We start from the raw sequence: 26,165 nt of genomic DNA, 5'->3' as shown, positions 1-26,165 counted from the left end.
GTAACCCTGTACTCTGAGTCTAATATTTAGATAAGCGCATATGTTGTACATTCCGTTTAACGCTGTTGGTAATTGGAGTGGCTTAGCATAATAATGGGCTTACGCTTGCTATTCTAGCCAAGTAAACAGGATGCTCTATGTAATTCTCTCTTTCTTAGCTCATTGGCTGAGTAGCTGTAAAAGAAAGCTCTTTGCCAGTGTGTTTCAAAATGGCCGGTTCAGAGAGGGATGCCGGCATTGACAGATGAAGAGGAGTTATTGCAGACTCTTGTTTCTGGGATCAATAGATGCAGAGGTAATATTGCAGGCGAGCAGCATTCATCAATCACCGCACTCATTGATTAGACAGGGAGTCTTGAGCGAACGCTTCCATTATAATCTTGAACTGTTATACTACGTAAATAGACTCTATATCCGAGCTTGGATTTATTTGGCTTCACTAAAACGCATGATACATTCTTATAAAATAGCCAGAGGTTAGTTGATGTGTATTTATTACAGTTATCAATAACTTTGATTTGTGCCTCACTCGTTCATGTCTTTAGTTTCCATTTGTTATTATTACAACCGTCATTCACCGAGATGATTTAGTGATCAGATTATTGAGTTGTTGCAGGACGTACTGCTGCATGCAATATTGATATAAGAATTTTGATTTTCAGTCGCTTCTTTGTTGCATTTAGTGAAAGCATTCCGTTACAGACGGTTATGTTCAATCAGGATTGTTGAGTATGGTAGACTTAGGCTCTCCCAGGCCGTTTTTTATTCACAATATAACATTAAGACAATACTGACTATGATAGCAGAGATAGGCCCCATGAAATCTGTAAGATGTGATCAGCAATCATATGCTGACAACATTGTTTGTTTGTATGTTAACTAATACAATGCTAGTTTAATTTTACGATTTTCACAAGGCGTAGGCCAGACTGCGCCACCTAGCAGATTTCTGGGTGAGGCACTATTTAAGAAAATGATATCAGGCGCAAGCTATGATTACATTTTTAGTGAGCAGTGTGATGGGCATAAAGTTGCTGTAGTTGTAAATGTTTGGCATCATTGGTCGATACCTAGTAGCTGGTTTTTATTGACATAACATTTGACTATTTCTTTTAGCTATAGCATATTCAATCTTTCGATCATGATGATGAACTCAATCATAAAAGAATTCCTTTTAAACCTTACATCAGCGACACCCACTACTTTTCTTATACGGCGTGGCCATTAGTATTGCAACTGCAACAGGGGAGACATAGCTGTTCATTCCAGAAAAGTGTCTTCAGAAAATGCTTTTTCTCGCATGACACATGCACGGGCTCATAATAACCTATCACACCATAGAGTCAGCTATGTAATAGCGGTATGAATGTTAAATTATACCAGTTTTAATTTTAACAACATCTTTTTAAGGTTATTCATAACTAAAATTGATATAGTAATATAACTGTATAATATGTTTAGTTTTAAATTTAAAATATATTAAATTAATGTTTATTATAGCAATCTAATGTGAATGATCACTGGAGAAATTACAACACCTGATATTTAAACAATCTGAAATGACCATGATTGTGGTGATCTTCAAGTCTGATTTGTGTTCTTTGAGGCACTTTGTAGGACCTGCACCTTGTGGCATAACATCATAATACATGAAAAGTACTTATTTGAAGGTACTTTGTAGGACCTGCACCTCAAGGCATAACATCATAACACATGAAAGGTACTTGTTTAAAAGTACTTTGTAGGACCTGCGCCTTGAGGCATAACATCAACACATGAAAAGTACTTATTTGAAGGTACTTTGTAGGACCTGCACCTTGAGGCATAACATCATAACATATAAAAGGCTAAGCTCTTTGAAGTATATAAATTTTCATATTTAGAGATGTTGCCATGCATTAAAGATTTCTAGCAAGAGCTAACACTTGAAATGTAGCTATATGAGACTTAGTAGGTACTTATCTTGAACCAATTGGATTAAATGCTTGAGATACTTGTATGCTCATCTGAGAATTTCTTACAAGAACTGTGCACCTAAGGCCACGAGCATCTCTGGCTGCGTTGTCAATGACAATTTGATTGCAGAGGCCTTTTATAGAACTAATTTCTTGAAGAACGATATTAATCAACCATCAATATGCCCGCCGGGCCTGATTTTTGCACCGCATCTTTTGCATTTATGCTGGCATTAGAAAATATGACTGTTGGCATTTTTTAAATGTAAGTTGAAATGTTTGATGATCAATTACAGAAAAGATTGTGAATAATTCAAAAGTTTATCGAGTTACAAACAGTTGTGGTAGTATAGGTATAAAGTTTGTTCCAAAAATGGCTGCAACAGTGTCTCATAGCTTCATGTCTGTTAGTCTAAGTACGCCTTTCAAGACAAAATTGTTGGTCAGTAAAGATGGTAGGGGATAAGCTTTGCATTATCAGTTTGTGGTCAAAGCTTGGATCCCTAAGGGAGTTAAAACTTATCTATTCCAGAGCGTTAGTGTTAGTGCAAGCCATAGATATAGGGTTTATATCTAGGGTGCACACATTAACTACTCATCAAGTTGGGCTGAAATTGTTTGAGGCACACAATCAACTTCAACTGTATGCCTCAAACAAAGTAGTGTAATGGTTTCCTGGTTTGATTCAGTACACTAAATTTTTGTGTCAGTAATATGTAGCAGCATTTTAAAGGATGATTAGTGGTTTGAAATCAATCGACAACTCTCATAATTCTTAAAGAAAAGTGGTTTTCAAGTTGCTTAATGTTACTTTTAAACAGCAAAATAGTTAAAACTTAGCTACAGTTTTTCCAATATCTAGTGTTTTTCTGTGTAAATCTTTGGATATATGTATAGTGCATCCCTGGGTAACGATTACCCTGGTATACGGTTTTTGCCTTACGATGTGAAACACGATGTTTTTTCGTCCCCGCCATACAACATTTTTTGGTCATACATTATTAACAAAAACTATTCTCAAAATTACAATTTGGCCGTAGGTATGCTGAATACGTCAAATTAGCAAAGATGCTACGTCCTATACACCGAGTTCTCTCTCACAACGCTTGAAAGAAATACGATGCTTGCTCTCTATCACGGTGTTATAAGTTATAGTGAAAATGAAGCCGGAAACAGATAATTAAAATTTTAGATAATAAAAAAGTTGAAGTTTAGTAAAATACTAAAACTTAGCTTTATGTATGTGTAAGCTAAACTCATGTAAGTTGAATTCAACATTTATGTTATAGATCTGTCTTGAAGGTAAGAACTCTCTAAGGTACGTACTGTACATAGTACATTGTTATGTTACATTTTATTGCAGATCATAACCACTAAAGACACCAAAATTACTGTAGGTAACTATAGTTACTAAGGTTAACATAATATTTTGTTACCAATTTTTAATATGTACTGTAGGATATGTATATGAAATCTTGATTTTTTTTCACCAGTGGGTGTTTGCATTAAATACTATGGATTTCTGTACCCCTTTACACGACATTTTCGCCTTTTTGATGCCAACACTGGACCAAATTAAAATCGTATGTCCGAGGGACAACTGTAAATATAATCCATTATACAACCTACAATTAAAATAATTTGAAAATAATTGTTTATGCGAAAAGGTAGCAGTCTATTTACAGAAGCCATTAGGTTTTTGGCAGCATTACATAATTAGCTAAGAAGGTACCAATTTTTTCTTGGAAATATTTGAACACTGTAGGACCTACTGTATTTGTATACCTTTTGTTACTATATTACCATCAAGGTGTTGGACAAGGTGTTGGACAAGGTGTTGGACAAGGTGTTGGACAAGGTGTTGAACAAGGTGTTGAACAAGGTGTTGAACAAGGTGTTGGACAAGGTGTTGGACAAGGTGTTGGACAAGGTGTTGAACAAGGTGTTGGACAAGGTGTTGGACAAGGTGTTGGACAAGGTGTTGGACAGGGTGTTGGACAGGGTGTTGGACAAGGTGTTGGACAGGGTGTTGGACAGGGTGTTGGACAGGGTGTTGGACAAGGTGTTAGACATCTAACCGCTTAGTTTTGACCTCGAGCTTTTATTGCTTTTAGTGTAACTTTGACATCCTTTGTGATCATTCAATAGGCAACTGAACACTCCTCATTATTGCCTTTGTAAGGGATTTCTTAGTTTACCAAGCGACTTATTCAGAATATTATTAACTGCATAATCTCCGTATAGGCTTTGTGGCCACTTGGTTTCCGGGTAAACTGACACCAAAAGGTTGAGCGGGAGAATTAGAAGCCGTAATGCATGATTCATGAACTATTTGACACAGGATTGTCTGACTGACCAGATACAGTTCATAGAGAAAAACAGTCTATTAGTCTGATGATCATTTGATGTACTTTTGACAGAAAACTTTCTAAGCTTGCTTTTCAGCTTCTAACCAATAGGGAGTTTGTATTTTGATAGCGAAGACCTTAATAGGCTGATTAAAAACATATAAAAACATCAAAAAGCATCGACTTACATCTTCCTAATGTTAGTCGATCGCATAATTTTTACTATAGATTTGTTTGTCCTTGAAGGTTGACTTGCAATAAAATTCGCATTACAGTTATTTGGCATCAAAAGATTCACCATGTCTTACTCTGTTGTGTTGTAGGTGCCAAATATGTGGAAATCTGATAACAAGCTCTTAAAAGCTCAAAAACAAACAGAAAATCGTAGCCACACGAGACAGCCGTTTGGATTCTCTTTCCAAAACGGCTCAAATGTGACGTAGTTGTGAGAGATGGCTTCTGTTTACACTTTCATGCAACCTTACTCGTCGAAATATTTTCGCAAATATACTTCACGCATTCAATAAAACCATGTCTATTGTTCTTACGCGTCTGTTGTTTAATGCTGTCACGTTTAGCACTGTTATCTTATAACTTACCGTAAAAAATCGTTAAACTTTTTAACCTTAGCTCGAAGGAGTACATATCGTTGTCTGATAATCATGATGAGCCTGTTGGTCACCTGTGATAATCGAAAAGTGCTGCAAAAATTATTTGCGAAGTATTGGGTCACATGATCAGATTACGACTTGACGATTGAATAATGCCGAAACAAAACTGTAAAGTAGCGTGCATCTATATTTGATACGGGTTCTTCGGTAAAACCCGAAGTGTTTGTCATAAACTAGTGCCATGAGAAGTTTCATATTGAGCTTTTTATTGGCTTTTCAATTCACCTGAGAACATCACGTGACAAGACTCCATGTCACGTGTCAAGACACGTGTCCAATCTACTGCGGCTTTTCGTATTTGAGCTTTTAAGAGCTTGTACTCACATTTCCACACATTTGGCACTTACAACACAACAGAGTGAGACATGGTGAATCTTTTGATACCAAATAACTGTAATGTGAATTTTATTGCAAGTCAACCTTTAATGATCGCATAACTAAATTTTAGTTCTAGTTTATAAATGAAACTATGCTGTGTCAGTAAGATTTAACGTAATCACTGTTACACTCATACAGCGTTCAGAGACTTTTGAGCGTTCTGCGCCCATTATTACTTACATCGACCATCGGTCATTGTTTATATCGTACTCATCATACTTGCGATAGTTTTGTTTATACTCTGGCGACAGGGGGCAATATTTGCTTACGTAGATAGATTATTCGCAAACAGTCGTTGTTTGCCCTGGATAACTTGTACCATCACACTCTTGTGATTTGAAAGCTATTATAGCTGAAGAAGTCTAAGTAAAATCGCTTTCGCTTACAAGCACGAACTGTTATATTTGCTTACATTATACAATTTATGCATGCAAGTTACTGTAACTTTAGTTTTCCAGGGCAAATTCAATTGCAAAATCTCTCAAAGTGGAATTTTATAAACATATCCTATCAATGATCAGTGTATAATTTGTTATCACGCCTACGTACAGCGTGTATACCTGGGCTGTGGCAGTCTGAATTAGACAATTTAGTTAATGGTGACTCGGCAGGTTTCAGTGATTTTAGTGAACTGCGTGATTGACCTGGTCAATCCTTGGCTGACTTACCACTTCAGTAAGTCTGCCTTTGAAGTACTAATCATTAAATAGTCAGCCCGGCCATTTATTAGCCATGCAATCTATGCATGTATTTGCAAAATATTGAATGTGACATCTTACATAAGCTTGTGTATTTAGAAGGAAATGCAGCTATACTTGAATTGATGTCTAGTTGTAACCCTTAAATAACACACAACTTTGTTGTATGTTATGTGTCTAATTGGATTTTTGTTAATGCTATAAAAGAAAGTGTTTCACTAAAACTGCTCATAGCTGCCCGTCATTTCCAACATGATAGTTTACCGTATAGTACAAGTTTGCTTCTGTGTGCAACAATATGCCCATTTACGTAATTTATTTATTTGGTCGCGTTATGGTAAATTTATACCATGATGATTTGTGATAGTTTCACTGGAGAAAGCACTTGCTTGAAATGCTGGAATGACTTTCTACCGCAAAGGCAGACATTTAAAAACCTCCAAAAGAAGGGAATGCAACACTTACTCTGGGAATAATGAGCCCTCGTAATAGTTAACCAACTTAAAGTAGTATCATGTTTTTGTGTTAATCTACTCTCGTCACTCACGTGTTCACTAGTGAGTAGCTGCATGTGATAGTAAATAAATCAGGAGGTTTCCTAAACCCTGAGCTGATAGTCGGTTTCAGAGTTAAAAGTAAAAGGCTAGTTAGACATGAACTTGGAAAATTGTGTAGATTTCATCAAAAAATAACAGTATTTTTCTACCATTCGTGATTGTTTTTGATGTTTGAGATCATCTGACTGCCAGGAAGTTTCAAGGTTAAAATCGACATAATTTGATCGCTGTTAAAACGCTCATATTCAAGCGGATGTGCCGTAATGACGTCTTTAGTTGTAAAGAGATTGACAGAATAAAGACGCCTAATGCTGTAACTTGAACGCAATAGCCAATATGAATAATGAGTGAGACAGGCAGCCGTGCAACTCTGACATCATTTTGGCAAGCAAATCCTTATGAGCTTTATAGCTTTTCTATAATATGTGATTAAATCCAATGCAATTTTGTGTAAGTTAATCTTTAATTGACTGTGCCTGAACTCGTCACAATAAGCAGGCTGACCAAAATGCTAACCTAAGTCAAAATGGGTCTTTAGCTTGGACAGTGACATTGTGATAAGCTTGTGAAAATAACATGGTTTAGTATTGAAATAACATTGAGTCCAATTGCTTTGGGATCTAGTTTTATCTAGGATGCATATAACTGGCACAAAAACCAAACGGTAGCCCCACTCACAAATCTTGTTTTGTGTTTTCACCGCCTTTAATGCATTACTGTAATCCTTTGTCATACATATTTCGTAAATGCATGAGCAAGTTGATATGGATGGCTTCATTATATACTGCGAAGGTTCAAATTCGGAGCCTTGCCTGCCTCACCGCTTTAAAGGAGATTCCAATCGCTGATATCATTGATGAAATCAATGATAGTATATACTCCACCATAGTATATCAAGTATTGGATCGTTAGCACGGCATTGTATTGACATAATTGCATGTATTTATCTGTTTTCTGTTTAAATAATGTATGGACAATAAGGAGTATATATCTGGCGATACCTTTTCATTGTGGTGCCTGGCTCAATTAGGTCTCTTTTATAACTGACATAGGAAAGTTTTATTTATTGAAAATCTATTGTTAGTCTGTTTACTCAAGCCCTCTGGCAAATATCTCGGAATCGATGCTTGAAGAAATCCGTTCGCTGGGGTATTAGGGGTGATATTGCTTTGTCGTATAATGATGCATAACTATTCCTGGACCCAATGCTAATCAATGATCATAAGAGGGCGTTGCTGCAATGATGGTAGCTTATTGCTTCTATATGGCTGTGTTTCAGAAACATTCAGTATTTCTGCTTTCTCTTTATCAATATGGAGTTGTGTTTCACGATAGTTTGTTCACTTAAAAAATCTTTTTGGGCAATTGATGAATTTATAACTGTCATGACCGTTCACAGGAATTTCATTTTAGTTGTCCCATCAATGGCAATTTCTCTTGAGGATAAACAGTTTTACGAACATGTCGGTAATTTTAGCTTTTGTGGCTTATTTAAAGGCTTTCACTATTTCAATATTCTCACATAAATTAATCTAGCCGAAAAAGTTGTAGAAGCGTTAAACCTACTAGTGATAACTAACTGCAAATGCATAGTATTGTGTATTGTGTAATCTACCTGACCTTTAGACTATGCTACAACGCTCATGCCTTATAGTCAAAAAGGTTGTACCATATAGCCTCCCATGTATAAATTAATGATCTACATTTGATTTGCGAATAAGAAAATTTAGACCATGGTTGTTGCCTAGTTTATTAAAAATTGTAGACTTCACTTAAATTACCCATTCAACATCCGCTTAAGAATTATCTTGTTTAGCTCTTGAAATTAATAAAAAACTCATTAATCCATAGAAAGAAATGCAGTGTCACTCCATTAGCAGTTAATCAAAGTGCTCTTGCTGGTCTTGTTTAGTTAAAATACAATATCTATAGCAAATACCAATCAACATTGTCTTTATTTTGGACCCGAGGAACATTTGGGTCAGTATCTTGGCAACATGTATTAAAGTTAAGTTAGGCTTCAGTCTAAGTTGGATTGTTATCTCCAGATATACTGTCATGTTGAATAGTTTTAGCTCCTTCGGTAGAGCATTCCATTTTTACGAATGATTATATCTAGCTCTTTGTGTACATTGTTGAAGAAATAAGTTAGCTCTTTATAGCAAGCTAGATTATGGTAATCATTGGCAAATTAAAAAATCGTTCTTGTGATGTTCTTATTACCACAATTAATGGCATAACTTTCAAAGTGAAGCATTGATGGATATTGTTTTGATAAGCATTTGTAAAAACCTTAAGGAAGTTTTGCAAATGATAAATGGTTATATATAAATAATATTGATATTGTTCTGAGCATTATCTTATGCCGATTGCTGAGATTGAGCGTACAATAAAATCCATTAGCCATGATGTGGCATGTTTATTTTTTATTGATGCTCTGCTAACACACAAGGAATATCTTGCATTGACTATGGCCACAAAAGCGATTAGTTCTATGAGCTTGGTGTTGGATATCCCATCCCTCGCTTAGGTCGTTCAGAAATGTTGATTTGAAATGGCCGTTCAAGATGGCGACTCATCTTTTAGCAATATTTCTAAAGCAGAATATCATATGTTGATGTAAACCTATTTAGTTGAGGTTGACTGGCTCTAAAAGGTGTACAGTGCCCTCGTGTTACGATGACCATTATACAATTTTTCTGCCTTACGATAGTTTTTCATCCTTGATATACCACATTTTTTCACCATAAGATATCAAGTAAAACTTCCCTTGAAATTAAAATTTGGCAGTTAGTGTGCTGAATACGTCGAAATAATGAAGATGCCGATATGCTATCAACTGAAATCTCTCTCACAACGCCTGAAAGAGGTACAATGATCGCTCTCTCTCAGTTCAGCATTATAAGTTATAATTAAAACGAAACCAGAAGCAGGCAGGTGATCAAATTTTAGCCGATGACTAAGTTTAGTAAAATATATACTAAAGCTTAACTTTAACTATGTGTTTAGTAAGCTAAATTCATTTGAGGTAAATTCAACGTTTATACGTCTGTCTCAAAGGTAAGAAAGAACTCCTACAGTACGTACTGCATGTAGTACATTGTGATGTTACACTTTATTGCAGGTCATAACCACTAAATACACTAAAGTAACTGTAGAGGTAATCATAGTTACTAAAGTTAACATAATTATTTTGTTTTTCCATTTTAAATTTGATGATTTTTAGCAGGGGATGTTTGCATTAGATAATTACTATTGGTTCCTATAATACTCCTCTATACGACGTTTTCGTCTTTCTGCCACTAAATTGCCAACACTGAAACGAATTAAAATCGTATGGGGAGGGCTCACTGAAGTTGAGAAAGTCAGACAGCTGTGTTGAATTATTTGAGCATTAGTGCACTTTGAAGCCAAAACAGGAAGCAAAGTAATTGTGTATATGTTGTGTGTCTAACAAAAAGGCCACTAATTAGGACTTGTTTTCTAAATTGTTTTACATAAATGTGTAAACGTTAAAACACGCATTCTATAAAAGAATTGATTTTGAAAAAAGTAACATTTGTGTAATGATTAGATTCATCGGCCTTGAAATAGTCAAGTTTCAAGTCATTGGCTGTGTCAGGGTAAGCATATTGTCTTAAACGCGCATGTGCTCCACGTTTCACACACTTTGCCAATAATATAAAAAAACCATCGTAGTTTAATATGACATACAGAAGTTAACAAATGATGAGTTTTATTTTGAAATACATGTCAGTTAGAATATATTCTACCTTAATCCTGTCTTGTATAATAGTTATAAGAGTATATCTGCTTATGTCTCATATAAAAATCAACAATAATAACCCATTGGTTGTGTAACGCAATGGCTGTCTGCGCAACTGTAACAAGCCGCACTAGCTCCTGCCATACAACCCTTTTAATTGGGAAGAGTTTCAATGTGCTTTAATGGAGCGGCAATTGGCAATTATACTGTTTCCATATCTAGATAAGAAATGATATTTACAGCAGTATCTGCTTCATCTAGCGGCGACCTTAATTACTCGCTGAAGGCGTTGTTAATACCAGTCAGCTCCCCAGGTTCCTCCAAGGTTTCCAACTGAGCTCTGACGTTAGCTCCATTGGTCTATTATACGTACAAAAAGTACACTCATTTCTTCTCATCAACACATCCTTTACATAGTGATCTAGACTGGGTATGACTGACATGTCTGATGGTATAACAAGGAATGTTCTTATATATTGCTCAATGATTTCAAAACCATTCGTTTCGGTGTAAAGTTTATGAAGATTGCAGCCACAAAAAGTAAATAGCTCTGGAAGGGTTTAGAGGATTAACAAGAAAGTAGTGGCAAGTGGTAGACAGTACTCCATAAGTTGGTTGGAGACGTTGATAAGTCTAATAATTCTGTATTAGCTGATAACCTGCCTTTGATCATTTAAAGGTACTTGAAAATGTGGCGGCAATCCAAATCTTCTGTCTAGGTGATGATTGGCTAATGTGTTGCTCCACATGTTCTGACAACAAATGTTTGTTTTAGATACTGGAAGAGTTGACAGATGGTTGGAGGCAATAATTATGACTTAGCTGTATTCAGATATCTCCAATAGCTCTATTCAGACTTTCTAGAAGAAATCATGGATTACTTGTTTCTACAGTCATTCATCATACAGTTTTTGCTGGCAATGGGCTTGGCGAATGACCATGGTAGGTTAACTACGTTTTTTCCTTTGATATTTAAGGGTACATTCAGGTTCCCCTACGCGTACACATATCGGTACGTAGCCTATGTCTATCATGGTATGGGGTATGTATGGTATGTACTGGTACGTATGTCTATCATTGAATGGGGTATATACGGTATGTACTGGTACGTATGTCTATCAAGGAATGGGGTATATACGGTATGTACTGGCACGTATGTCTATCATAGTATGCGGTATGTATGGTATGTACCGGTACGTATGTCTATCATGGTATGGGGTAGATACGGTATGCGCTGGTACGTATGTCTATTGTTGAATGAGGTGCGTATGCTACGTATGTCTATGTCTAGTATGGAATGGGTTACATGATACGCCATCATTTAGGCCTATGCGTATCCATATACTGTGAGTCATTTTTATATGACATTTTCAGTGATGTGACCGACATGGTAATCATTCCATGGATTAGAAAATGACCCAAAAAACAATTCAATAACACCATTTTTAAGACTCGCCAAATGCTTTTGTTATACAAGTGTTCAGTTATCGTAGTCTAATAACTTTAACTATTTATGAAGATCTCAGGCCACAGTTTTTAATAATGCATTGACAATCATGCACTATTCATTGTCAACAAAGTCTTGCTGACTCTCTCATCATATAATGTCTATTCCTATCAAGGTAGAAACTACTGTAATGCTGCTACAATTATGAACAGTGTCCGATCGGAATGTGAAACTACTGTAATGCTTCTACAATTATGAACAATGTCCGATCGGAATCTGAAACTACTGCAATGCTTCTACAATTATGAACAGTGTCCGATTAAAATGTGAACATCATGCATCTACCACATCCCCTCCTTCTTGCGCAGATGTTACAAACATGGATTCGGTGTTTAAACAACCAGCACTTGTTCGTATCACAGTTTACACATAAATTCGTTGTATGTTGTAGTAAAAGCCGGTGAGTAGAAGCTCACCGACCAGCAGCTGTTGTAATTCCTTGGGTGTCTTCCTGATCGAGCGTATGCATATACAGTAGGCCTATATATACACATGCATATACAGTATATATACACATGCATATACAGTATATATACACATGCATATACAGTATATATATACACATGCATATATAGCTATGCACATCTATGTGATACTTATTGTAGACCGAGTATTGGATGAAGCAAGATTTCTCACACTAAAGTACTCGATAAATATGCTAACTCCAGAAAATATGACTGGTGCTACCTTTTATACCAACAATCGTCTCCTCATCTATTCTGAAACCATTCTTACCATCATCGACCTTTTGAATTACAGCCAGCCTCTGTATAAACATCTCTTTGATTTCAAACCTCGCAAATTAGGTAGGTCTTCATAAGCTTTCAAATCATTGCAATTAATATAGGCAAATATACAACATTGCTTTTTATTTCTATTAAATTATGTATGCTATGCTGTGTATTATTTATTTTCTTGTGGTTTATATCGTTATTAGTATACACTGTTAAAGAAATAGAATTACCGGCAGAAAAAGAATCACTCGCACTTGATTTTGTTCAAGTTTTGCTCATTGTAAACACAAGGTAAAATCTCACACACAAAAGCAAAGTAAAGTTCACTACTCAGGCCGATGATAATGTCATTAAAAGACCGGTTAGTATTATACAGAAAGATGCTGCTCTGCATGTCCATCTTAACATACTCCATATCTACTGTAGTGGGCCTTACAAACTGATATTGGAATTATAAAACGGTAGAGATCTTCATGATTTCGACTCAATATATAGCTTTAATGTTATATGTTGTTCCGAGTGAGATATTATGATTATTGGAAAGATACAAATGTCATCTCCTTAAGATGTCAATGGCATATCCACTAGATATCATTGGCCTTGTGTAATGGTTTACAGTATTCGTTAGAAAGTCAAATAGCGGGAGACCATGCTTAACATTAAATGGGGCTTGCTAAAAAATTTGCCTACATATAACTGACCTTTGGCTGCTGAAACTGGTTTTTTATACTTTTGGCTTGAAGGAAGTTCAATTGCACGATGCAAATGTCTATTTCGGTTTGCTAGTCGTTCTTCAAATAAATGCCGTTCCTATTTCTGCCTATAGTACGCCCTCGGGCTATGATGACTGACCCGTTGTATGATTTTTTCGCCTTATGATGTCACACACGATATTTTTTTGTCCTCACCATACAACACTTTTTTCTCCATATAGTATCAACAAAAATCTCTGTCCAAATTAAAATTGGGCAGTTGGTGTGCTGAATACATCGTAATAACAAAGATGCCGATATGCTATTCGCTAAAGTCTCTCCCACAATGCCTGAAAGAGATACGATTCTCGCTCTCAGTTCAGCGTTATTCATTATAAGTTATAGTGAAAATGAAACCGGAAATGGACAAGTGATAAAATTTTATCCGATGTCAATTTTAAAGTTTAGTTGAGTAAAATACATACTAAAACTAGCTTTAACTAGAGCTCAGTAAGTTAAATTAATTTAAGTTAAATTCAACGTTTACGTTCTTCGTCTGACTCGAAAGTAAGAACTCTTTACAGTACATGCTGCGCATAGTACATTGTAATGTTACATTTTATTGCAGACCATAATGTCTGCACTAAATACACTAAAGTTGCTATAGGTAACTATTGTTATTAAGGTTAACATATTATTTTGTTACTAATTTCTAATATGTACAGTACGTATATAAAATTTTGGTGATTTTTAGCAGGGGGCATTTGCATTAGATAATTACTATGGGATTCTATACTCCTCTATACGACGTTTTCGCCTTACGATGCCAACAATGGAACGAATTAAAATCTTCCACTGTATTTGTTCTTTCTTTTTGGTTCATCAGCATGAATTGTTTTGCCATCACCCCTTCACTCATCATTACATTATTGTACCCATGTCTGCTGAGTTCTCAAGTTTGATAAACTTATAAAGCATTCCTGCCTACGTTTGAGATACTTCTGTAACAAGTGTTTGTGAGACGTCACTATTAGCATACTTGTCATCCATACCTTTGACCAGCTCTCGAGACCAGGCAGCATCAGCTTCATTTTATGACTGGTTGGGCAACAAATTACCACACTTATTAAACAGTGTCGCACAACACCCTCCCCTTCTTTCAGGTGTCGTCTAATACTTTTGCTTTTTCCATGATGACCCTTCAGCAGCTAGCAATTATCTTTTTGGGGAAAAGAAACAATTCGATAAATAAGTCACTTTGACCACCATTCTCTCTCTAGCCTTTTTTATCTATATTATAACTCTCAAGCTTTCCAATGCTCTCAATTTTGTTACCTCTCTTTGGTGTTGTTCAGGGCCGGCCAACCCTCATCAAGGTTTGGTGTTGTTCAGGGCCGGCCAACCCTCATCGAGGTTAATACTCGCTGAATTTTGGTAATCCGCTTCATCATCTTAAAAAATTTCAGCCAGCCTTTTGAAAAAGAATTTTTATCTAGTCATCTGTAAACTGTTAAACCTCCTCTACTGTATTACTTTTCCTTGCTTACATTCATAGTAAACTAAATTATTTACCAGTTCATCAACTACTGTAGCGATATGTAGATACCGTAAAACCTTTATTTGAAAGCCATGACGCTTTATTTTTCAGCCCTTCTCTTTGTAGTGGCGCTTTATTAGAAGTGACATTCAAATAAAGGGTGGTGTGGTATTTTACAAACACCTCGTCAGAATGTTGAGAAGGTAAATTTAACCCTTTCACGAGTGAATCGAATGTCACCTATATTTTACACTCTTCTTCGGGCAGTGCGCGACATTAACCATTTTGGATACAAGAAATTTGCTAACTTACCTCCAACTTGTCATAGATCTTTTAATAACTATGCACAAGGAAGTTGATACATATTTCTACTAGTTGATATCTATTGCTTGCAATTAACCTACGATGATCTTATAGCCTGCGTTGCAATTTGTTAAAATTTAAAGTTTTCTATACCACTTTAAATTTAAAGGCATAATTACATTTTATAATTACATTTAACAAGGTTGCATAAAAGCTCAATGCACTCTTCGATATGTTTGCTACAGTTTTCAGCCAAAACTGGCTTTTTATTTGCAATAGAACAAGAGTTAAGCTTGGTTCCCATATACGCCGCGAGCACTGGCGACAGCACCGCAGGCTATCAGTGGTGAAATGTGAACTTACATGCCGAGTATCGCCGGTAGCTGCCAGCGGTCAACGCAAGAGTTCAGCGCTGTTCAGCTTTCGCGAAGAGCCGCAGACAAAACCTTCCCGAAATGCACTGTACAGGTGAATGTCAACATTTTTGAAACGGCATGGCGAGTGAACATTTTTTATGCGATCGCTAGTGATGCAGCTTTATGTGAACAGAAGCCACCTAGCGTCGCAAGTATTTTGCTGCGCAAAATTATCGCCGGGGTCTCGCAGCCGATATAGGAACCAGGCTTAACAAGCGTCGATATATTGTAAGCTGAGTTCAGATTACCGAAATCATGCTATCAAATAATATGCTATGAATCTGAAATTTTTAAGTTTTATAATGGTAATAATCTATTAAATGCTACAAATATATATTCAAGAACAAGTTACATAAACAAACCATAATTATAATACATGCAACAATAAAAATTAGCATTTTAAAACAAAACTATTAGCATCGTTTGCCCGGCCAGTTGTGTTCTGATTGTTGTTTCTGTTTGGAACCATTTCATATTCTTCTGGCTGTTCAATACCCTCGACAATGTCTTCTTACTTCAACTCGTCTTTTGCACAGTTGAGCTAGTCAATATTAGCGTCCTAACAATTTTTTAGCACAACAAAACTTTTACTCAATGCCATTTTAAATAGAAACTTCTAGCGCAAATAAAGAAAAACTGCGTGAAATCAAAATAACCTCAACATGTTAGCCTCAAAATATGTAGTAGCACATTTTTCATTGTAAATACGAACACTTTTTCCCTCATAAATCGAAGTATCAAGACTGTGTTACAAAAGGAACTACCATTAGCCTGATACAGTTACTAATTATTTCTATGGTATTGCTAGCAAAGTTTTTAACGAAAAACCTAAAGACTCGGAGTTGGAAAACGGACATTAATGCGAACCGAAACAACGAACGAATTAATTGTTATTGATGTAATCAAGCCATTATTGGTACAGTTTTGTAGACACTTTTTTACTGATCACTTGCTATTATGGGTTCGTAAAGATTAAGAATGTAAAATAGTGGCGGTCAAATAGAAATGGCGTTCAAATAGAAGGGGCGCTCAGCCGCTCAATTAAAGGGTGGTGCTCTACTTTTCAACCCTTCTCCCATAGTGGCGCTCAAATAGAGGTGCCGTCAAAATAAAGCTGGCGTTCAAATGCAGGTTTTACGGTAAGTAACTGCATTTCAAGTTCATCAAAGTCTTGTGTTTCAGTTGATGGGTTCAGAACTGAGCTGCTCATATTATCTTATGGAAAGCATTGTGTGAGAAGCCTCAATCTCAACTCTAGCCAGATCAGTGATTTCTCGGGTGACTGCCAGGAGGCAGGTTTTGTTGATGGGGACAACAGTGATGCAAGGTTGGTCCTCGATATCGAATGGCTTCACAATCTCCGTTCTCTTCAGCTTACTTGGTGTAACATGGACTTGTTTTCTTCCTGTTGCTTTTTATTATTAGTTTCTACAATTATAAACGGGAATGAAAATGCGCATTTAGTGCGTGGTCACTTTGTTTGTACTTGTGAAACTTCTTTGAATTTATACAACTTATCTCGGTGTTTTTATATAGAGTAGAGCGCTTTTACTGGACACCACTATTCACATTTAGTCCTAAGATGATGACTTAAGGCTGGTTCACACTAAATAGTCGTATTTTGTCGTTAATATCACAATATTTTGGCGATCGTCTGTAATATCGATGTTCAGACTATCACAAACCCATCCACGTTTACATCAGCGAATAGTCCGCAGCATAGAGCTCTCATTATGTAGTGCGCAGGTCACAGAAACGGTGAAATACTAGTCCCGCGTGAGCTGCAGGAAGGAAACTAGATCAAGCAATCGCCTTGACAGCAAATCACTATCATCGTCGTGGTCCACATCGCACTAGTTGCCATGGATGCTCGACGAACTATCGGGAAAGGTTGACCGCTGCAATCTTTGCCGACATATCTGCATCGCTTCGACGATGCCATGAATTTACGGTACACGTAGTTGACCAATAAATGCTGATAAGACAAGCCCGCCATGCGGCGACACTTGAACCAGCCATCTAGTATTATTGTTATGGTGGAGTACGCACGATGATGTTCCCTTGAACGTCTCCAGGAGAATTAGTAAAATATTGAGGCTTTTGCTGAGACATCATATTTCAACGTCGACAATGTTTTCAAGTTTTGTTGCATGACTACAGTGAGTTTATTTTCAGGTACGACGAGCCAAGTGATATGCAAAAATCTGGAGACCATTTTTATATAGCCGACTACAACAATGACTGTATTCGACGCCTATGGAGTAACGGCTCAGTCAACACTGTTATTTCCATTCATTCTCATCCCTTTGAAATCGCCGGTGACCTTTACGTGGCTGCTCAACCTCTAATGGTATACAAGGTTGGTTAATAGCTGCCTTTAATCACTGTTTCCATTGCCGTGCATGATGCATTTTTTGAGTTGTGTGCGAGTTGAGTTATGGTGCAGTTAAGTGTTTCCAAAGCACTGGCATTTAATGCCAGTGCTTTGGTAAAAAGATTGGACTGCGTCACTAATTAATAGGTCATAGGTTAAGTATTAAGCTAATTAATGACCTGATAAGTAGCAGGCAGTCTTGTCACACTTGGTTTAGCAGCATTCATTTGTAACATTAGAAACATTAGCCCATGGGAACTGCTCAAATCGAAATAAACACTACCGAAGCAGCGTGAAAATGTTTAGAATGGAATAGCCTGAGTTGTTTTAATGTGCATCATTCGCAATTGCCGTTTCCATCATTCGCAATTGCCGTTTCCATCATTCGCAATTGCCGTTTCCATCATTCGCAATTGCCGTTTCCATCATTCGCAATTGCCGTTTCCATCATTCGCAATTGCCGTTTCCATCATTCGCAATTGCCGTTTCCATCATTCGCAATTGCCGTTTCCATCATTCGCAATTGCCGTTTCCATCATTCGCAATTGCCGTTTCCATCATTCGCAATTGCCGTTTCCATCATTCGCAATTGCCGTTTCCATCATTCGCAATTGCCGTTTCCATCATTCGCAATTGCCGTTTCCATCATTCGCAATTGCCGTTTCCATCATTCGCAATTGCCGTTTCCATCATTCGCAATTGCCGTTTCCATCATTCGATAAACTTGCGAGTAACAACAATCGCTTAGCTTGCGGATTTATGCCATTTCAATGATGCAGATAACTTTTAGAGAGGTGGGAATAAAGGTTACGGATTGTTGTTTATATGCCTTAGCTTGTGTTCTAATGTATAATAATAGTAATATAGTAGTATAGTAATAACATATACCATATATGTGGATTTATGTTAACATTCAGCTAGTGTATGTTATATTTTAGGTTGTCAACATGTTTCTATATATATTTTTGTAGCCATAGGATTTATCTGGCTACTTAGATTTATGCCACTCCAGATTTATTTATTTATGAAGGTCTGAAGGGCCGACTCCTGGCCAAGTTTTAACTGTTGATGAATTTTAGGTTTTCGCATAATAGGTATTATTATAAGTATTATTATTATAAGTATTATAAATATTATAATTATAAGTATTATAATTATAAGTATAATAAGTATAATTATAAATATGATAATTATAATTATAAGTATAATAATTGTAATTATAAGTATTATAATTATAAGTGTAATAATTATAATTATAAGTATAATAATTATAATTATAAGTGTTTGAATTTTAGGTTTTCGCATAATAGGTATTATTATAAGTATTATTATTATAAGTATTATAATTATAATTATTATAAGTATTATAAGTATAATTATAAGTGTAATAATTATAATTATAAGTGTAATAAGTATAATTATAAATATTATAATTATAAGTATAATAATTGTAATTATAAGTATTATAATTATAAGTGTAATAATTATAATTATAAGTATAATAATTATAATTATCTTGTCATCAACAATCGGCTAATAATTTGCTAGTTAGATGAATACCTTGCAAAGGTGCAGAGGCTGTTATCCTTCAGGAAAATAAGCATCCATGTTTATGCCATGTAATGCTTGTTTCAAAGGCATTGCCATAGCATAGAATGACTTTAGTTTCATTAGATTGTCTATTTCCCTCGTCACTCACCAGTAAGATTCTTTTCAACAGCCATAGTTTTAACTGTACAGTAGTTGTGTGCTCACGCAGGACTATGAACTGGGCTCAGCATTACTCAAGGTATCCTCTTGTTTTTACTTCACCGTCTACATGCTTTCTCACCCTTGCTTATTGCACATGGCAAAGTACTTGCTTCTTCTGTATGACACAGGCTTATATTTACTCTGACACTTGCATCAATGTAAAGGAACTTGTAGGCCTATATTGTTCAGTTATAGCGCAGTGCATAGTCATCGATTTCTTTGATCATGTCATCTTAAAGGTTAACTTACAGCATTTTAAAACGATTAAATTGCTATAAATACATGTAGATGTAATTTTAGTGCTGTCAGTTAACTTTTAAGATTGAAATGGCACAATATTAGTGTTGCCGCTGTTTTTTGTAGATATTTTGCAAAGATCACGATTATTTTGGTCAATTTTTATGACTTGAAAATGTTGATAAAACCTGGATTTTGGTCAAAGTTACACAAAAACATTATTCAAACCCCAATCTGTAATGTAATCTGCTACTGTTAGTGCAATAATATATTGTGCTGTCAGTTAACTTGTAAAGCAGTTAATATGCATATAAAATGGACAATAAGGACTGATAATAATAATAATCAACAGTTTATATCATTATATATTTATATCATATTTATATCATTATGTCCTATTCTGCAGATAAGCTGTTTCCACAGCAATGAGGTCAAAGATTTCATTATATCTATTCTTGAATGGAGGTTACATGTAGAGGTGGAACGAGACAGGTTTTTAAAGTTCGAGACGAGACTCAAGACACTGTCTTGTAAAAATTCGAGACACGAGACAGTAAAAAAATAATGAGCATTTGGTGTTGATTTTACTACACAAGTACTAGCTACTTGGTATATATAAAATTAATAAAACTATTTTTAAATTGAATTTTTGCCTGGTGTAAACGATTTAAATACAACATTTTAATAGTGATATGCATGTAGTTTTTGTAAACAAAAGTGACACAAACAGCTCTAAAATACCGAAGTTATATATTCTAAGAATTTTGAGCTTGATTGATCATAATTATTATAAACATATTGCTTTGTACATGTATATTTTTACCATCTATTGAATAGTTCTTACTTTTTAATGTAATGAAGCCGATAGCCGTCGCTCTACAAAGAAATACCGCAACTAAAAGAACACACGATAATACTTTCATTCTTATCGTTTCATTAATGTTAAGTGTTGTTTGTGTATTAACTGTAGTATGTGAATTATATTTAAATTGTACTCATGAAATTATATTAATTACTGTATACATGCACATGTATATTCTTATATTGAGCTAACAAATGTCATTGTTAACCGAACACGGACTATGGTCGACACGGCCTTTCGTTCGTTTCTCCGTGTCCGGGCAAGTTTTACCCGCGATTGGTAGTATATACGTAAAAGAGGCCCGAATTTTATGAAGGGCAGTTGGTGTTTGGACACAATACGATAAAATACAGACATTTTACCCGCAAAAGTCTTATTTATTAAATTGGATTATCCGAAGAGTAATTAGATACGACCCGGTATCTGTTTTAAGGACACAGAACCGAACTAAAATATAACAGGGCCGTTGTCCGGACTACATGATTAGACTCAGTGGCCAACATAATCAATAGCAACAGGTAGTAACGGACCAGGTATAACTTTAAAGGCAGTTGCCCGCAATCCATTACAATATATGGAGTTGTCGCTACCGTAAGAAGCCATGTTTTAACAACCGTGCGCAGGCGCTTTAGTTCTATTTCCTGTCTCGAGTTTGGCAATAGTTAAGTCGAGACGAGACCGATACGAGACAGGTCGATACTCGAGACGTCTCGTGTCTCGTTCCACCTCTAGTTACATGATACTATCCACGCGTGTCCATAAACTTGGAGATATATTTTTGTGACTCCTTAGTGATATGCGAACAAGACATTTATCACCCCATGGATTATATTTTAACCTGAAACCAAGTCCAATTAAAACATTTTCAACATTCATCGTACATAAGGATCTTACAGCATTTGTCAAATGGTCAGTTTTAACTATTTACAAAGTTCCTGGTAAATAGTTAAAATTAACAATTCCTTGCAAGACAGGCATGTTCGATGAATGTGGAAAATGTTTGAATAGGAATTTTAGGCTTTAATGATGCATTGAGAGGTATAACTTTGCCGGTATGCCTATAATTATTATTCGTTATTGTGTACCCCATTTTCTGTAAAAACTACCATAATTCGTCCGCAATTGTGAAAGGCTCCTGATACACCCCTTAAACACAGGCAACCCAAAAGAACCCTGAAACTAGTTAAATTTTGACATGCAACAAAATTCACATTACAGTTATTTGGTATCAAAAGATTCACCATGTCTCACTCTGTTGTGTTGTAGGTGCCAAATGTGTGGAAATGTGATTGCAAGCTCTTAAAAGCTAAAAAACGAACAGTTAATCGCAGCCATCACGAAAACGCCGTAGATTAGAATCTTTCCAAAACAGCTCAAATGGGATGTAGTTGAACATGACTTCTGTTTACACTTTCATGCAACCTCATTCGTCAAAATATTTTCACAAATGTACTTCACTCATTCAATAAAACCATGTCTATTGTCCTTACGCGTCTATTTCATCATCATTGTAATGCTGTCACGTTGAGCGCTGATATATCAAAACCTGCCGTAAAAATTCATTTAAGTTTTTAATCTTAGCTCAAAGGAGTGCATATCATCCTTCGATAAACATGACGAGCCTGTTGGTCACCTGTGATAGGCGAAAAATGCTGCAGAAAGTGTTCGCGCTATTCGACAGGAAGTATGGGTCACATGATCAGATTACGACTAGATAATTAGAGCAGGCTGAAACGAAACTATAAAGTACCGAGCATCTATATTTGATATGGGTTTTCCGGTAGAACCAGAAGTGTTTGTCATAAACTAGTGCTACGAGACGTTTTACATTGAGCCTTTTATTGGCCTTTAATTTCTCGCGATAACATCATGTGTCAAAACAATAACCACAATTTTTGAGTACGTCATCGAAATAAAGATATTCCAAATTACGGCGTTTTCATGGTGACTGCGATTAACTGTTCGTTTTTGAGCTTTTAAGAGCTTTTAATCACATTTCCACATATTTTGCACCTAAAACACAGCAGAGTAAGACATGGTGAACCTGTTGATTCCAAATAACTGTAATGTAAATTTTTTTGCACGCCAACCTTTAATTTTTTTCGTTTATGTCATTGTGTCATGGAGCTGCAAAGTTGACACATAATTCATCCTGAAAGTAAATTACGAGAAACTTTAAAATGTAAACAAATGACATGCTATTTGTTTATGTCTGTGTTTATGTGCCTTCAAAGTACCTTCAAGATTAATGACATGTGAACTTTGAAGGTACTAATTTAGAATGTCCTCAGCTGAAGTAACAGTATGGACTAGTGTTGGGCCGGTAAGGATTTATTCGCTCTTACCGACACCGAGAGATTATCGGTATCCGGAAAACCAATCATTTTCAGTGACAGCTAGTTATACGCGGCTGGTTTGATATGATCGGTATTTATCCATGAAAGCCTATCGGTAATTGGTTATTCGGATAGATTTTTGTATTTGACAGGCTACAGCATTACCAACGACATGTGCGCGGGAGAATTTCCCTCACAATGAGCTGCTTATTGAAGAGCTCATTTGATGTCTCGCGCACAATCGCTATGTAACGGAATGAGAAAGAAATGAGAAAAATCGCGCGTCAATTAATGTTATGGTTAATAGCAAAACGCATCCTTGACGAACACGCTAATCAAAAAGAGTCTCTCGGCGTACATTGGCAATAACAACTTTTTTCTCAGACAATCTGAAAACACAACACATGCTAATTATATTATAACTCTTTCTTCAACGAACATTACCACACTTACCTATAGGTATCTAGTATTATATTACGTCTTACATTGATAAAATGTAAAACGTATATTACGTTTTATATTTGATAAAACCCTGTTTGATATTTGATATATACATTTTATATTTGATAAAATATTGCGTTATATAAAAATGGGCAGTAGGTGAGCTGAAGTTAAACACACACTGAAAACCATATACCGAACTACAATACTGACAATACCGAACTTTCTTAGATGGCAAAGAATACCGAAGATGATAAATACGGAGGATACCGACACCGGGAAAACCAATAAAAAAGTGCAAGGATATCCTATCCGGCACTAAATTATATACTAGCCCAACACTACTATGGACTTTCAGTGTTCACAGCTAGTTTTCGTAGTATTGTGTATGTTCTACATGACTTCTAAAACTATCACAGCAAGGCACTGTATAGTATTTCTCTATAATTGTAGCCATTGTGTTACTTCTCACATATGCACAGCTTTTCTCCATCGATTGTTTTTTTCAGTTTATGGTTTTTTATATTTATGGTTTTAGTTTTTTTTCAGTTTTTCAGTACTTGTAAAAATGGTTAAAGAAAGCATGACTAATTTTAGTTGTGTTTTTTATTTAGGGATTCGGTCTAGTATTTTCAATATTTTTCACTCTTCCTTATATTCTATCTAATATTGGCTTATTTGATGATGTGCTTATTTAGAATGTATGTTTCAGCTCAAAGCAAGTTTGCCATTCTTTATTGTTATAATATATAAAACTGTTTTAGTAAAAATCATAAAATTAATTGATGGTTAGTCTCACTGAATTTTGAAACGGTTCAAAACTTTGCAACTGTTGCGTAACGGTTTATGACACTTCTGGCAAGTACAATTGTCCTAGTTTCTTTAGCTATATACAAATGCAAAACAATTGATCTGAATGCTAGCTCCAGCATTCAGATCAATTGTGACTTTTCGTAACCTTTGCTAATATTCATGAAAAACTTTATGAGCAATTATCTGCCGATGTTCACTCGGCCTCATCCGTTCCTAGAGCTATTTTACAGGTAAATTAGAGTGAAAAATAATAAGTTCATTTACCGGTAATTGTCTTCACAATTGCCAAAGCATTTGCCACTGTTCTAATTTTTTAACACCCACTTTGTTTCAGGCTTGTAAATTTATGTTTTAGTTATCTAGTTTTTGGACTGGAAAATAACTGTTTACGCTGGCTGCTCTTGTATTGTCTCTAAAATCATGTTGAAGCTAGTCACACTTTGCTACTTGATGTAATTTGATTTCTGGAACCGCTCTTTTCTATTATAAAGTTAACCATTTACCTCTAGAAGTGATGAAACTACGGCAGTTGGTCGAGAGAGATCAACCTGTTTGTAATGCTTCCCTAGCTACAGGGTAGAGATAACTTAGATATTAAAATGATCGCTTTATGGTTGCAGGTAAATATGAGGAAAACATATAAAACATATGTAAATTTCATAGACGACGTAAATGTTGCATCTATGGAATCATGCTCTTCGCTCGCTTTGTCATTATTGTCAAATGATACAGACAAGCACTTGAAGTTGCTTCCCCTTTCTCTAGATGCAGAACTACACCCACATACGATTGGTAAGATCCATGACTATCCTATCAAGTAGTTGAACAACTTCATTATTGCATATATATATATATATATATATATATATATATATATATATATATATATATATATATATATATATATATATAGCTAGGTTTGTATATAATGTTAAAAGATCAGTTTCAACATGAGACTAGATGATATGTTCCTAAGTTTCCTTGTTTTGTTCTATCGTAGGATGTGCAACATGCTGTACATGAGCACATGCTGTACATGAGCACATGCTGTACATACATGCGGTACATTATAGACCTTATTTAGTAAAGATAAATATTTGGCAAACAGAATACTTCTAGTAGGTCTGCTCATACAAATGCAGGTCCATTACCAACTTCAAATTATTTTGATTGAATAATACTAAAATACTCGGGTGAGTCGTGTTTGCTTTTAACCTGTCATAACTTCTTGTCATTTTGGTAGCTTTCTGAGGTCAGCAAACCTTATACAGTATAATATACATATCTTTTCACCTAAATTCTACTGAGCGGCATGAATTTATGTAAAACCTTTGCTTATTGTGTAAGAAATTCAATACAGTAGACGTTCCTATAACAAAAATAATCCGTTCCAGGAACATTCATGTTATACATGAGTGTATATATAATTTACGTTATAAGAACAGTAAAATATATGTAAATTGCCTAATCCTCTTTAAATTTGTGGTCTGTACCGTAACTGCAGAATTATTGGTTTGCATCAACAACTTTTCTCTTTTTATGATCAATTTCACTGGTTTTATAGACCATGATTGCGGTAAGTATACAAAAAGTTTATAGGGATTTCACATTTTCGACGTTCATTTACAACGATTTGCTTATTTTTCTAAACAGCAAGTTCTGCAAAGTAAAGCTAATAACAAATAGTTTGTATGTCTACAATAAGGCAGAACAACAAAATATTTTTACTGTAAAAAGCAGTTCTACCTGTTCGTTGTCTATCCCTATCTAGCGGTCAAGGTTAGGATA

The 26,165-nt window shown here is 35.6% G+C and overlaps 1 protein-coding gene across 3 annotated transcripts in view; it reads left to right on the top strand.

Moving 5' to 3' along the window:
- Nucleotides 1-209: 209 nt before the first annotated feature.
- Nucleotides 210-26,165, top strand: part of LOC137404306 (uncharacterized) — a 38,274-nt gene continuing 12,318 nt past the window's right edge. For 2 of the 3 annotated variants that reach the window (XM_068090497.1, XM_068090495.1), the window contains exons 1-6: nt 210-295; nt 11,149-11,315; nt 12,486-12,686; nt 16,745-16,889; nt 17,738-17,921; nt 24,998-25,169. In XM_068090497.1, the coding sequence (XP_067946598.1) occupies nt 11,246-11,315; nt 12,486-12,686; nt 16,745-16,889; nt 17,738-17,921; nt 24,998-25,169 (772 nt within the window). In that variant the 5' untranslated portion in view covers nt 210-295; nt 11,149-11,245. The remainder of the gene's footprint in view (nt 296-11,148; nt 11,316-12,485; nt 12,687-16,744; nt 16,890-17,737; nt 17,922-24,997; nt 25,170-26,165) is intronic. The other variant, XM_068090496.1, reaches the window with a different exon arrangement.

Source organism: Watersipora subatra, chromosome 9, assembly GCF_963576615.1.
Source record: "Watersipora subatra chromosome 9, tzWatSuba1.1, whole genome shotgun sequence".
NCBI lineage: Eukaryota > Metazoa > Bryozoa > Gymnolaemata > Cheilostomatida > Watersiporidae > Watersipora > Watersipora subatra.
The sequence above is the reverse complement of the archived record's forward strand: the minus strand, read 5'-3'. Positions and strand labels throughout refer to the sequence as shown.